Source organism: Astatotilapia calliptera, chromosome 8 (assembly GCF_964374335.1).
Source record: "Astatotilapia calliptera chromosome 8, fAstCal68.1, whole genome shotgun sequence".
NCBI lineage: Eukaryota > Metazoa > Chordata > Actinopteri > Cichliformes > Cichlidae > Astatotilapia > Astatotilapia calliptera.
In genome coordinates this window covers 17,203,308-17,219,412 of record NC_137429.1, presented here as the reverse complement: position 1 = coordinate 17,219,412, position 16,105 = coordinate 17,203,308, and the positions used below count along the sequence as shown (strand labels likewise).

The following is a 16,105-nucleotide window of genomic DNA, read 5'->3' as shown; positions in this document are numbered from 1 at the left end:
AACGCAGTTTCTAATGAAAATAACTGTTAAATGCTCCCTTTTAGCAGAAATTAAATCTATAATTAACAGCATCACTAAACATATGACTAACACTTAAATCACTTACAAAATAATCAAAATGCTGTTATCAAACAAAAACTGCAATAAAGTTACAACATCCTCCCCCCCGATGAACAATCTGTTCATCTAAAGCTCTAGGTTATACAACAACTGAATCGGTCTTCTTAACAGAGTCCCCGTTGTCGTGCGAACTAAGCAAGATCTAACAAGACCGTCTCGACCAGGAAACATTTCTTCAATTCTTCCAAGTTTCCACACTTGTCTGGGGAGGTTGTCATGCCCAATGAGCACGACATCCCCTAGTTTTAGGGGTGTAGGCTTTGAAGCGTCACAGCAATGAGCTGACTTCAACTCCAACAGATAGTCCCTTCTCCAGGTGTTCCAGAAGTTGGTCATAAGTTTCTGCCGGTATCTCCATCTCCGAGTAATATCCTCTTTGTTAGGTGTTGGATGGTGTGTGTCCTTCGGGATTGACTTGGGTGGTAGAGATGTCAGTCGTTTGCCCACCAAAAAGTGGGCTGGAGTAAGTGGTTGCGGTTCATTTACCTCGTTGTGCACAAAGGTGAGAGGCCTAGAGTTCAGAGTAGCTTCGACTTCCGCCAACACAGTACACATTTCTTCAAAGTGGAGTGAAGCTCTACCTAACACCTTCTTGAGACAGATTTTCACTGATCTGACAAGACGTTCCCAGAATCCACCCTACCAGGCTGCTCTTTCTGCAATGAACTTCCAAGTAATTCCTCTTTCCGAAAAAAACTCCAGCAAATGTGGGTCTTTAATTGTCTTCCACAGCTCCTTCAAATCTTGGTCTGCTCTCTTAAATGTTCTGGCATTGTCAGAATAGATAACTCTGCATAGCCCTCTCCTGGCAATGAATCTCTTCAACGCTAGCAAAAATGTCTCAGTTGACTGATCTGACACAAGCTCTAAATGGACCGCTCGTGTCACAGCACAGGTAAATAGGGCAATGTAGGATCTTTTCACAGAATCCTCTGTTTTCACATAGAGTGGCCCAGCAAAATCCACACCTGTAACTTCGAATGGTGGTGACTCGGATATTCTGTCCCTAGGCAAAGGTGCAGTTAGCTGATGCCCAGCTTTTGCCTTAAACCTCTTACACACAGTGCATCTGGTCACAATGCTCTTAACCAGCTGCCGAGCCCGGATGATCCAATATCTCTCTCTTATTTGTACAAGAGTGTCCCTCACTCCTGAATGCATCACCCTTTTGTGACAGTCCTGTATCAGCAGTTCTGAAAATCTGTGTTTGTTTGGCAGAATCCAAGGATGCTGCTCTCTGAATGTGAAGTCCGACTGCTGCAGCCTGCCTCCAACACTAAGGAGCTCATCTTCATCAAGGAATGGTTTCAGTTCCTGAATCTTACTGTCATTCATCATAGGTTTTCCTACTTTCAGTCTCTGGACCTCCTGGTGAAAACTGTGATGTTGTGCAACCTTAATCCAGTACTTCTCAGCATCAAGAAGCTCATTTGCTGTCAGCTCACCTCGCATCTTTGGTTGCATCGTTGTTTTTGCATTAGCTATGAATCTCCTAATCCATGCTGTCACTCTGAGCACTCTCTTCAGTTCGCTGTAACTCTCAAGCTTCAGTATTGGTTCACAGATGTCAGTGTCATTAGCAGCAAACTGCATGGCTATTTGATAACTGGATTTAAGTTCTACATTCATTTTGTCTGAAATGTTTTCATCTTCAGACTCATGTATCCGATTTTCTGATACAAGAAAACTGGGGCCATTCCACCATAGCTGGTTTTGTAGTAGGGCCTCCACTGATTCTCCTCTTGTGGGCAGGTCAGCGGGATTAGCCTTTCCTGGGATGTGTGACCATGAAGATGGACTCGTAAGAGTCTGGATCTCAGTCACTCGATTTGCAACAAACGGTTTCCACCTTTGTGCCGAACTGCAAATCCATTGCAAAGTGATCATGGAGTCAGTCCACATTCTTATTTGGGCTTGCTCCATCTTCAGCGAGATGATCAAGTTGTTTGCCAATCTGGCCCCAATCACGGCTCCCATGAGTTCCAGACGTGGCAACGTCATTTTCTTTAGGGGAGCCACCCTGGCTTTAGATGCGACCAAGCTCATTGTCGTTTGTCCTTCTCGTGTTTTGCCTTGCAGATAGGCCACAGCACTGTATGCCCTTTCACTGGCATCACAAAACACATGTAATTCCAAGCCATCTTTGCTTTCTTGTTGCATATTGATTTGGTACCACCTTGGTATGGTGAGCTGGTGTAACTGAGTAAGCTCTGAACACCACTGTTGCCATTCTTGTGCCAGATCTGGTGGCAATTCTTCATCCCAAGAGAGCCCCCTCTCCCACATTGCTTGGAACATGCACTTGACCCTAATGGTGAAGGGGTTCAGAAACCCAAGTGGGTCATAAATTCGTGCTGAGGACTGCAGCACGCTTCGTTTGGTTCCTTTCTTCTCTGTTAGAAGCCTCACTAGTGAACTAAGGTCAAAGGTGAAATCATCTGGCTCTGGCCTCCACACTAATCCAAGCACCTTTAATGCTACTCCATTCGTCTCAGGTGCCATCATGTAATTTGTGGAGCTCTTCTCCCATTTCTGCCTCAGTTCAGCTGAGTTTGTCATCCATTTGCAAAGCTCCATACCAGCAGCCGCCAGTATTTCTTTGGCATTCGTCGTTATGTGATGCGCCTCTTCCACTGAGAGTGTACTTGAAATGAAGTCATCTACATAAAGTGACTCCCTTATTGTATTCACCACTTGTGGTTGGCTTGTTTCATATTGCTTTAGATGTCTTCGAATTGTCGCTGCAAGCAGAAACGGGCTTGGTGTAACTCCAAACACCACTCTCGTCATCCTCAGAATGCGCAGGTGATCATTCACTTCTCCATTCGGTGCACCTGAGAACCACAGGAACCTGACTGCATCTCTGTCCCTTTCTGCAAGACATATTTGCAGGAATGCTTGTTTTATGTCTGCCAGAAAGGCGATTTTGTGTTCCCTAAATCTAAGGAGAACACTGAGCAGATCTGGATTCAAATTTGGGCCCGTAAATAAGCAGTCATTCAGCGACAGACAGCCTTCTTCATGGGACGATGCATCAAAGACCACTCTTAATTTTGTAGTTGCTTTGTCCTCTCTCAGCACTGCATGGTGAGGCATATAATATATTACAGAATCTGTGCTGCTATTTGGTGTGACTTCCTCTGCAATGTTCTGGTCCAAGTAGTCCTCCACCACTTGATTATACCTGCTGAAGAGTGTGACATCCTTCTTAAATCTTTTACTCAGACCGTCCAGCCGTTTTTTGGCAACTCTATAGTTGTCTGAGAGCTCTACCCTTTCTGGCTTCCATGGCAACTCCACCTGATATCGTCCATCTTTAAACATAGTCGTTCTCTCAAACATCTGCAGAGCCTCATCATCTTCTGGGTTCTTTGTTGTCTCATTTGTAATACCCAGAGACTCTATTTCCCAGAATGCTTTCAGTTGCTTGGAGAGGAGTTTCTCTTCCTCACACGGAATGAACATGCAGGTTGCCTCTGTAACAGCTGATGCAGAGACTGGCCCCTGAACAGACCATCCGAAGGTGCTCTCCAGTGCCACCAATGTTTCTGTAAGCCTCTCCACCCTTCCTGTCACGATCTGCCAATAGTAGTCAGCTCCTATGAGGACAGCAAGCTCTGGTTCCTCACTGGATCCTGGGAAGTCAGCCAGTTGTAGTCCTCTCTTCTTAAGCTCATGCTGGATCTGTTCGCCAGGAACCTTCATTATTGCCGAGCACACTTGTGGGGTCTCCACAGCTTCTATTACAATACTCTGGCTAGGATCCCAGATATTTTGTAGCATAACCTTCACTATGCTGCGCTGTGATCTTGTGGGAAAGGAGGACCCAAATGTGTGTAGTGTCAATGTCTCTTGCCTTATAACTGGTAAATTTAGGCTCTTCACAATCGTTTCATGTATGAAGCTTCTTTGGCTGCCTCCATCTAATAAGCAACGAGCTATCCTTCTGCCTGACGGGCCTTCAATCCACACCTTTGCAGTCTGTAGCAACACAGTATTCTGTTCACCTGGTTTCACTCTTACTGAATGAGGGAGCACGGAGGAGACCACTGCTTCTTCTGGTTGGGATGGGGCCTGTACATCCACCCTTTCACCACCGCACACAGCAACGTGATGTCTCCGTCCACATTTCTCACAGGACACATTCTTGGTCTTACAGAATCTTGCAATGTGTTTCTGTCCCAAACACACAAAACATCTCCCCATTCTCTTTAACTTGTCCTTTCTTTGAAGCGTGTCATTATTTGGGCAGTTTTGCGATTTGTGATCGTCACTCTCACAGAATATACAGGTGTTTTGTTTCTGGCTGGCTGTGTACAGGGCAGCAGTAGATTGTATGCTAGGCCTTTTAAACCTCACATCGTTGAACGGTGGCTTGTACAGTTTATTTTCAGCTTTCTGTGGGTTGTACGACTTTGTCATTTGCAGCGTTCTTTCCCTGCTCTGAACCTCCTTCTGTAGGAATGTGACCATTTCTGACACTTTCCACTCTTCATCTCCATTTCTCTGACGGCTGTATTCAAGAGCTATATCATCTGGAATCATCTTTAGCAATATTGGGCATAACAAGCTTCCGTAGCTTTCTGACACTACACCCAATGACTCTAAACTTCTGATCTGAATTTCACATTCATCATATAGCTGCCTCAAAGCATGCACATCAGAGGATTTTTTAACAGGTGTGAGGTTCAGCAGTTTTGACATGTGCGCACTAATTACTACATCCTTTCTTCCAAATCGGTTTTGCAGTAACTCAATTGCGTTGTCATAATTTTCATCCGTCAACATTAGTCCTGCAACTGCCTTTGCTGCTTGGCCAGTGAGATAGGTTTTCAAATAGGTAAACTTCTCTCTTTTGCATAGTGCATCATTGTGGTGAATAACAGCTTCATATTGACTCCAAAACTCCTGCCACAAACTGGCATCTCCATCATATTTGTGAATGATCAGCTTAGGAAGCTTTACCGATGCTCTCTGTGCCAATGAATGAGCAGAGTTAGCGTCACTCACCCTTTGATGTGCGGCTCGTTCGCGGCAATCCTCATTTCTCTTAATTATGCGCCGTGCACGGCTCTTGGACAGGATGATGCGCTCCTTATATTCCTCTGTGCTTTCGATCTCCATTTCCAGGTCATCCAGAGCTGTTTTACGTTCTATTTCACTATCTAAGGCATACAAGCTGAGCTCCTTTGCCGACAGCATTTCCAGTAATGCGCTCAGATGGTCAGTGTCCGGATCTGGTTTAGCCATTTCGGAGTCAATTTGATGTACAAGTCGTGTGGTAGCACCTCTTATCGTCCCACGTTTCCGTTTTGTTCTTTCCATTTCTCTCTGATGCTCGTCATCCGCCACTCCCGCAGCCCCGGCGGCGGCGGCTCCACGTAAATCCTGTTCGCTCATTTTCCCGGGTTTCGACACCAAAAAATGTTGTGGCAAATCCACTAGCCCAAAAAAATGGATCGGACATCAATTGGAGAAACGATAGTCTTTATATAAGGCTTCAAAAAGGGGAATGTACAACAAATAAACTGCTCGACATCAGAGCAACATATAATGGCTTCCCAAACTTTCTTTGCTAGCTAAAACCCAGAGTAACTTTCATCTACCACAAAGGATTCTGGGAAACGCAGTTTCTAATGAAAATAACTGTTAAATGCTCCCTTTTAGCAGAAATTAAATCTATAATTAACAGCATCACTAAACATATGACTAACACTTAAATCACTTACAAAATAATCAAAATGCTGTTATCAAACAAAAACTGCAATAAAGTTACAACACTCGTCTGCTTTTGCCTTGTCTGCTTCAGCCTCATCTGCTCCAGCCTCGTCTGGTTCAAGGTTCAAGGTTCAAGGTTCTTTATTTGTCACATGCAACTATGCAAGTATAACACACAGTGAAATGTAGCCTGACACGCTCCTCGACATGTGCAAAAAAATTGGGGGGGGGGGGGGGGGGGGTGTAGAGGAAGAACATTATATCCATATAATATATATATATATATATATATATATATATATATATATATATATATATATATATATATATATATATATATATATATATATATGTATAACACCCAGCACGCCCCTGCGGGCGGTTTATCCTTCAAGCTCGGGTCCTCTACCAGAGGCCTGGGAGCTTGAGGGTCCTGCGCAGTATCTTAGCTGTTCCCAGGACTGCGCTCTTCTGGACAGAGATCTCCGATGTTATTCCCGGGATCTGCTGGAGCCACTCGCCTAGCTTGGGAGTCACGGCACCTAGTGCTCCGATTACCACGGGGACCACCGTTACCTTCACCCTCCACATCCTCTCGAGCTCTTCTCTGAGCCCTTGGTATTTCTCCAGCTTCTCGTGTTCCTTCTTCCTGATATTGCTGTCATTCGGAACCGCTACATCGATCACTACGGCCGTCTTCTTCTGTTTGTCTACCACCACTATGTCCGGTTGGTTAGCCACCACCATTTTGTCCGTCTGTATCTGGAAGTCCCACAGGATCTTAGCTCGGTCATTCTCCACCACCCTTGGGGGCATCTCCCATTTTGACCTCGGGACTTCTAGGTTATACTCGGCACAGATGTTCCGTATATATATATATGTATATATATATATATATATATATGTATATATATATATATATATATATATATGTATATATATATATATATATATATGTAGTATATACATTGGGTGAATGTGCAGTAGTAGCAGCAAGCAGGTGAATTCTGTACATTAATATGAATAGACATCTGACTATTTTGCAGAATAGACAATATAAACATATTTAAAATTAAAGGAATTGAAATGTACATTGTGCCTTGGTTTAGTGTCTGGAAGAGTCCTGTCTCAGTCAATTATAGATGATGTGAGCGGGTGTGTGTGTGTGTTTAGGGCACGGATGGCTTGGGGATAGAAGCTCCTCTTGAGTCTCTCTGTCCTTGCCCGGAAGATGCGTAACCTTCTACCAGATTGCAGAAGTTGGAACAGTTTGTTGCCAGGATGGGACGGGTCCTTCAGTATCTGCGCTGCTCTAGTCCGGCATCTCCTGGTGTAGGTGTCCTGAAGCGGGGGGAGAGCAATCCTGCAGCAGCGTTCTGCTGTGCGGATCACTCTCTGGAGAGCTTTTTGGTCCTTCACACAGCTGTTCCCAAACCACGATGTCATGTTCTGTGTGAGGATGCTCTCCACAGCGCCTGTATAAAAAATCCTGAGGATCTTTGGAGAGACCCTGAACTTCCTCAGTTGTCGTAGGTGATACAGGCGCTGCCTAGCCTTTTTGGTCTGGACCTGAATGTGGGCAGCCCATGTCAGGTCTGAGGAGATGTGGACACCAAGATACTTGAAGGACTGCACCCTCTCCACTGGAGCTCCATTGATGATAATGGGCTTGTAGTCCCTGTGCTGACTCCTTCTGAAGTCCACCACCAGCTCCTTGGTCTTGCTGACGTTCAGCTGGAGGTGGTTGTCCTGGCACCACGATGCCAGATTCTTCACTTCATCCATGTAGGCCGCCTCATCGTTGTTGGAGATGGCACCCAACACCACTGTGTCGTCAGCAAACTTCACAATGGTGTTGGAGCCATGGGTGGCCACACAGTCTGAAGTGTAGAGGGAGTAGAGCAGTGGCGAGAGGACACATCCCTGAGGTGCTCCTGTGCTGATGGTGATGCTGTTGGAGAAGCACCTGCCCACCCTCACCACCTGAGTTCTGCCAGTGAGGAAGTCCAACACCCATGCACACAGACGGCTGTTAAGTCCCAGATCCCTCAGCTTTGTGAACAGTCTGCAGGGCACTATTGTGTTAAACGCTGAACTGTAATCAACAAACAGCATTCGCACATAGTTACCCTGTTTCTTGTCCACATGGCTGAGAGTGGTGTGTAGGACGTGGGCGATGGCATCCTCTGTGGATCTGTTGGATCTGTAGGCGAACTGCAGCGGATCTGTGGTGTCTGGGATGGAGGAGGAGATGATGTTCTTCAGCAGCCTCTCAAATACCTTCATTACTACCGAGGTCAGTGCAACTGGCCGGTAATCGTTCAGGGATGAGGGTTTGCTGTTCTTGGGCACAGGGATGATGGTGGATCTTTTGAAGCATGTGGGGACCACAGACTTCGCCAGGGACTCGTTGAAGATGTAAGTGAACACACCTGGTCCCGCCTCGTCTGGTCCCGCGGTTGCCACACCGTCATTGGACCCGGCTCGTCCTGTTCCAGGCCTCTAGTTGGGCGTTATGGCCATCAAGGCCGGCCTCCGGAGAGAGTTTGTCGCCACCACTGGCTTCGCGGCCGGCCTCCGGACCTGCTCAGTGGCCGCCACTGCCTTCCAAGTGGCCGGCCTCCTGATTGGTTTTGTCTGCACCGCCGCCGTTGCCTTGTGCACGGTTGGCCCCCAGAACTGTTTGCCCGTCGTCACAGTTGCTGTCCGCACGGCCGGTATCCAGAACTGTCTTGGTCCTTGTGTTGTCGACCCCCGGGTCGACCCCCTGAACTTTTCACGGACTTTTGTTGAGCTCTGGTTTGGTTTTTGGTTTTGATTCTGTTTTCCTGTGTTCTTGGACTCATGAATGGTCTTGTTTTGTGTTGGACTGTTTTCTTACGTTTTTGGACTGATTTGGACTCTTGTGCTCCTTGTTTTTTGTCTCGCTGTGTTTCTCTGTGTGCATTTAAGTCGTGTCTTCTGTCATTGTAGTTGCTGGTCCACCTGTGTATCCACCATGTCTCACCCGTGTGTTCTCCCTGCTGTCCATCATCATTCTCCTCTGCTCGTTCTCATTCTTGTTCAGGTTTGTGTTCTGTATTTAGTTTGTTCCCAGTATAGTTTAGTCCTTCCTCCGTTTGCAATTTGTCCATTTTTAGTTTTGTGCTTAATAAACCACCTTCTCACCCTTACACGTGCCTGCAATTGGATCCTCCTTTATTTTACCACACGGCTCATCTCACTCGCTGTGACATGAATAGAACAAACCAGAATTTCCAGCACAGGTTGAAGCATGTTTAGTCCAACAAAAGCTAAAAGAAGCCACATCATCATACTGTATGTCATTAAAATGGGCAGTGAGCATTCAAAATGTCATAATCTCACAACTCGCCCAGAAACTGGATACACCCCCACCACCTGAAAAAAAAACCCAGTAAGCTTCAGGATTTATTAGAATACCTATCAGAGTTGATATCAGAGTTGCTAACCCATTTACATTACTTGATTTGTGCAGTAACAATTTGGACTCAATATATGCTGACTTCATACCACCATGAAAAGCTGGTTGGATACACAAAAATATGTAAGACCACCAAAAGAACCTACATTGCTGATGGGAGTGTCTGCACTGGAGAACTGAACAATGGAAGAAGGTGGCTTGATCTGATGAATCAGGTTTTCCTTTGTATCATGCCTAAGGTCGGGTGGGTCAATACACTCCTAGGAACATATGTCAGCAAGATGCACAAGAGGAAGAAGACAAACTGCTGAAGGCAATGTGATGTTTTGTTTGATGCTTTGACATCCCTGGCCCACTCGAGGTCAGGGATGAGTTCCTGCCCCAAGTGGAGGGGTTTAAGTATCTCGGGGTCTTGTTCATGAGTGACGGGAGAAGGGAGCGGGAGATTGATATACGGATTGGTGTGGCAGCCGCAGTGATGCGGACTTTGTACCGGTCTGTTGTGGTGAAGAGAGAGCTGAGTGTAAAAGCGAAGCTCTCAAATTACCGGTCGATCTACGTCCCTACCCTCCCCTATGATCAAAAGATGTGGGTAGTGCCTGAAAGAACGAGATCGCGGACACAAGCGGCGGAAATGGGCTTCCTCCGAAGGGTGGCTGGCCTTTCCCTTAGAGATAGGGTGAGAAGTTCGGCCATTCGGGAGGGGCTCAGAGTAGAGCCGCTGCTCCTCCACGTCGAAAGGAGCCAGTTGAGGCGGCATCTGACAAGGATGCCTCCTGGGCAGTAGCGGTTTTTGATACGGGAGACACGGGCGGTTGCCCGGGGTGGCATCGTGGTGGGGGGTGGCATCACGGGCATCAGCAAAACAAAAAAAAAAAAAATTGCTCGTACTCATGCTGCCCCGACATCAACCAGCGCATATTGGGAATGGTACAGGCACCGATCAGTTTTCTATCATACGTTTGCTGGGGCGCCCTCCGTTTGCGAGCTGCACCTGCTGCTTGCGGCACAGGGAGGAGAGGGCGGGGCGGCGGGGGATTCTCTGGCTGGCTGGAGCAGCATCTAATAACCAACTCGCAAAATAAAACAAAATAAAAACAAAACAACAAACACGAAAACACCAGACATTATGATACAGACTTATAATTTGCACCGATGTTTTTTTGAAATTATTATACGCGAAAGTGTGCGCGAGAGCCCTCGGTGCGCCTGCTTGCTGCTGAAGTCAAAGTAAACTTTATTGTCATCTCCGCTACATACAGTCCAGTATATAGAGAGACGAGACGACGAGGCTCCAGTTACAGCAGTGCAAACAATAAATATAAGAACAGTAAGAAAATAAATATACGCTTTAGGACTCGGGGTAAAGGGATCAATAACAATTTAAAATTTATAATTTACAGTTTGATGATTTAAAGTCTCATACACAACCCGTCGAAAGGGGAGGGGGGCTGCTGCTTCCAAATAGAGCACATTTCATTCATAATGTTGTAAATTATGTATTCATGATTTGAATCCTGGGTTGTGTGAAATCCTAGAAATAAACCCTAGACAAAGTGAATATGTGAACTAAGGTGTAGGTCTATTAGGTTATGTTGTGGTGATCCTCGGGTTGGGGAATGGGTGTTCATAATGGAGTTCAAAATTAAAACCAATGGAAGATGGACAAGAAAAGTTCAAAGCCATCAGGTGCTCAGTTTAGAAAAAAGAGAAAAGAAGAGGAGAAACGAGCAAAAGATAGAGGTAAGCAAATATGTCATTGGATAATGGCAGGTCATGTATCCTGAAACAATCAGAATCAGAATACTTTATTAATCCCTAAGGAAATTATGTGGGTTACAGTTGCTCCAAAAAGAAATGGTAAAAATAGTAACAGTAACAGACTAAACTCCAAACAATATATTATGTTACAGATTTTAATATTAATTAGTCATTGTCAATTGTTGATTTGTCCTGTTCTCATTGTATGACGAATTATGATGGCTGTTTGGTAGCTGTTTGCATACGGTGCATACTCTCTCTCTCTCTTCATGTGTGTGTGTGTGTGTGTGTTTCTCTGGTGAATTTCGACAGCAGTTTTATGTTAATGTACAATCGTTAATATGTTTTATGTGTGTGTGTGGGGGTGGGGTGGGGGCGCGCCAGAGGGAGTGTTAGCCCGAGGTGCCAAACAGGCTAGGACCGCCACTGCTCCTGGGTGAGGTGTTCAGGGCATGTCCCACCGTTAAATATACTACGTCAGATGCTTCATAGACCTTTCATTTTTAATTTCACCTAAATTAACAGAGGAGATCCTGTTCTCTTCAGCATCATTAGCTGTGTCCAAATAAAACACAAAAAACCTCTTAAACTCATCCAGTTTAAGAAGAAGAGTATTTTTTACGGAGAAGTTCTGAGCAATTATGAAATTATGAACGTATGAACTGAATGGCTTTAATAATTAGGCTTGACAGAAGAATGAAGCTATTACCTGCAGGCTACTGTGTCCAATATGTCTATAACAATCAAAGCTTTGATTGTTCAACCAGCCTCGCAGGATCATTCAAGAAGATGAAACTGTAGAACACGCATCTCAGATTACTGGTTAGTGTAATTACCCGCATAGCATTCTTGTTAGTTGCAATGTATGTCATTTAATTAAAATTAAAATACGGCCATCGAAAACGAACTACACTATTGATAGATCGAGTTCCAAAATTCAAAGCTGCATTCACACCTTTCAACAAAAAAACACAAGAAAAAGATAATAATTTCTTGCAGACCAAAATAGGCAAGCGTAAATACTCATGAATGTTAAAATGCATACTGTCGGGAATTGGCTACTGGGTTTCCAGGGAAACACTGATAAGTTGTGTTAGCAATCAGTCTCTTTACGTCCTCTTATTAATCATGAATTTGAATGAATTTTTCGACCTTTTTTTCTGCAAAATTGAATTATTAATCTCGAAATATCGACTTTATTCTCAAAATGATCGACACTATATTTTTTTTCTTAATGTGGCCCTAATACTCCATCGTACTTCCGGAAATTTTTGGATAACGACCAACTCACATGTCACATGGAGGCGGTGTCCGGCCAGCTGCAGGATGCACTGAGGGAATAAAAAGAGGGAGGCTGAGGCTAGCTGCATCTGACAACAGGCTGAAAGGACGCACAGGTGCATCAAAGGTAAGACACTGCAGCTTAGGTGAGCTGGACAGAAGGAAGAATTAGGCTACAGTCTGAAAAATGCATGTATTGCATTCTTTTCTCTACTAACATCAGACTGTAGCATTTTAAATTTTAGCAATTTAACTTTCAAAGTTTATATATAGGTAAATTTGTCATTCCATATAGTAGCCTGTGATTGATTGATTCATGTTTGTGTTGCAAGAGCTACATTTTCGTTTTGATGATTTTAATATATATATATATATATATATATATATATATATATATATATATATATATATATATATATATATATGCGATTATAAACAATGTGGCTTTTATGCTCGTTTCAGATGAAGTTGTTTGTAGTCGCTGCGCTTGCTGTGTGCGTCCTCGTACCCGCCGCTCACTGCGCATCCGGATCGATAGGTGTGTATTAGCTAAAGGCCTTTTTTTTCATGAAATATTTTGAATTCACTGTTACACTGAATTTGTACTTATGGGAATCTGAATGTCCTGTTTTTTCACCCCTTTTTTCATCCAGCCTGGTGTTATCACCTCCCATCCTGCAGTGAGTACCCAATATCTCCATTATCTATTATATGTTGCCCACTGAGTGACCCCTCCTCGGTGACGTTACGTGTTCTTTCTGCTCATAGATGACACAACCTGGTCAACAATTTCCCCGGAATATTGCAACGGCACCCGACAGTCACCCATTGACATCGTCTCAGCATCTGCCACACCGAACGCCAATCTGACTGAATTCACTTTTGTAAAGTATGACGACACCTCCGCAATAACATCCATAGAAAATACTGGCGACACAGGTGAGCCCGATTTTATGGCTTAGTGCTTACAAAAGTTTGTTGTTGTGGGTTGGTGTTTTTTTTATTTTTATCTTTGTGTTTCAAAACATATATTTCGACCTAGTTTAACAAAAATAATAATAATCATCATCATCATCATCATCATCATCATAAAGATAACTTGTCTTACTGGAATTTTTAGCGCCCTTCTCTTTTCTACAACTAAACGCACCCCCTTTGCACCTCAACATTCCCTCTTACTCCTCACCGGTTAGATGTAACCTTATTCTGTTTTTGTTTTTCCACCTTCTTCCAGTCAAAGTGACCCTTAAGAGCGGAGTTAAGATTTCAGGAGGGGACCTGTCCGAGCAATACGACAGCCTACAGTTCCACTTGCACTGGGGCAACGGCTCCTCTGTGCCCGGCTCCGAGCACACAGTGGATGGAAAGCGCTATCCTATGGAGGTACAGATTTATTTTGATGCTGCTGTGTTTCTTCGATAAATTCATATTAAAATTGTAAATAAAATAAAATAAGCAAGCAAACATCTGTATGATCTTTATGAATTTATGTATTTTCCCAGCTGCATATTGTGAACAGCAAGTCATCCTACAATGGGAATACAAGTCTAGCCGTCAAAGACTCCACCGGACTCGCAGCTCTTGGTTTCTTCATCGAGGTAAGAGAAGCAGCGCACGAGATGATGTAATGCCTGTTGTGTTATTCAGTATTCCAACCTCACTGCATTTTGGGGAGGTGTTGTCCCTTGTTGGTCATTTCCTCTTCTGAGCTGTGGAAAACAATAAAATATATATATATATATATATATATATATATATATATATATATATATATATATATATATATATATATATACTTTTTTTCCAGGTAATGTCAGGCAATTCAACTGGCCAGCCAGAAAGCTGGCGCAATTTGACCTCTTACTTGGCCAACATCACACAAAAAGGTGATATTTTTTTTGTGGAAAACCTCCTCTCCTCTTTCTGACTCTAAATTGTGTCACCCATAGTTCCTTCATATAGGTCTTGTTTCTGTCTTCAGGCCAGAAAGTTTCAATTGCAGCTGGGTTTTCCCTGGACGACCTGCTCGTTGGTGTGAATCGCACTAAGTATTACCGCTACCTTGGATCTTTGACGACCCCCACTTGTAATGAGGCGGTGGTCTGGACCGTTTTTAAGGAACCAATTAAAGTCAGCAAAGATCTGGTAGGTGTTATTTCATTTCTTTCTTCTCTCTCTTAATTGTCATTGCTGCGAGCACAGATGGTCTATAAGTGGTTCATGAAGCTAATTGGAATATCATCACCAGATTGACCTCTTCAGCACCACAGTGCGTGTCGAAAACAGCACGTCACAACTCATGACAAATGTCTACAGAAGCCTGCAGCCTGCACAGCCAGTGTCAACTCAGAGCGTCAGGGCCTCTGCCTCCTCAACCTGCTTCTCCCTTGGCCTGCTACTTCTCAGTCTTGCACTGGGCTGGATTTGGAGCTAAAATAGAAAGAGAACGTCATCGTCAACCCGTTGCCTCACTTCAGAACATTCGCTCTTTCCCCCATTTAACTAAAACTGACCTTTGCTGATTTTTAGTGTAGCTCTCTGTGTTTGACATAATCACGAAAAGTGTGAAGAACAATTTTTAAAGGTGAAGGCTACCTCTGCACCAATGTTATCTCTCAACAATATCTCTTGATTATGGCTACCTGTGACAAAGCACTTACCTGTTATCAGATTTGAGTCTGAATGCATGCACGGACCTCATGCATGCAAAGTTTACTTTATGCAATGACATGCACAAGTTTTCATTTTGTGAGGCCAACATGGTGTGAACAATTAAGGCATGTTCCACATCTCTGTTGAGCTGCCAGAGCTAGGCGTGGGTGAGAAAGGGATGCACCTGCACTATCTACAGTGTAGTTCTGGTGGTTATGAAATACAGCATTATAAGAATGTGTTGCTATCTGGTGACACGTTATGATATACCTTGATGTTGGCACATGCAACTAGTTTAGTTTACCAGCTGATGATTGAAGGATATGGTGATTTTATTTCTTTGTTATTTGTATTTATTTTAAACTATTGTAACCTTTCTTGCCTCCATTAGTGCAGCTACTGCTGCATTTGAGGTGCACTGTGCTAAAACCACAAAATGAAAAAAGAAAACATGCCGATTCCTTTATGAAGTTCGTGTTTTGAAGGTTTTGTGTGTTACTTTCTCAGATGAAAAAAATTGTTTATCAGTGATGCACATTGCTTATGTCCTTAACACTGTACTGTATTGCTTCAACATGAAGAAAACTGACTTTCCTGATCTTCTTAAATGGCATTTAAAAAATTTTTGTGAATGTTTGTGCCGCTTTACTCTCTTTTTATAAATTCTTGGAAGTTTCTGGAAATTTTGAAATGATACATAGCTGGCTGGAGTGCTTCATAGGTGCATTTGTTGCACCTAACTAGGCCAAGCTGTCTGAGCTTTTGAGAGGTGTCTATTCTAGTTTACAAAATGTGCTTCAACAATGTATTTTAGAACAAAGATCCCTAGTTTTATTCCCAACCTGTGAAGCTGCCAATTATTTGTCCACACTGGTTTTAACCTTGCATGACCCATGCCATTTACTAACAAAGCAGGGCAAACAGACCTGTTTAAACTCAAACCGCTTTGAAGGATTTGGCTGTGTGTGTGTAATGGTTAACTAGCCGTATTATCAATGAAAGGTTGGGGTTGCAGTTAATTTGATTTTAACTAAGTGAAACATATTTTTATAACATATTTTTCAGGCCACAAGACGAGCATTCTTATCACATTGCTCTTCTTTTTGTAATGGCGGTATTTGATGTCCTTGA

The 16,105-nt window shown here is 43.7% G+C and overlaps 1 protein-coding gene across 1 annotated transcript; it reads left to right on the top strand.

Moving 5' to 3' along the window:
• The first annotated feature begins 12,317 nt into the window (after positions 1-12,317).
• Positions 12,318-15,610, top strand: LOC113019286 (carbonic anhydrase 4-like). Its single transcript, XM_026162892.2, has 9 exons — positions 12,318-12,449; positions 12,785-12,860; positions 12,976-13,002; positions 13,091-13,261; positions 13,557-13,705; positions 13,825-13,920; positions 14,130-14,208; positions 14,304-14,467; positions 14,571-15,610. The coding sequence occupies exons 1-9, from the start codon at positions 12,333-12,335 to the stop codon at positions 14,754-14,756; spliced, it is 1,065 nt and encodes a 354-aa protein (XP_026018677.2). The 5' UTR covers positions 12,318-12,332; the 3' UTR covers positions 14,757-15,610.
• The last annotated feature ends 495 nt before the right edge of the window (positions 15,611-16,105 follow it).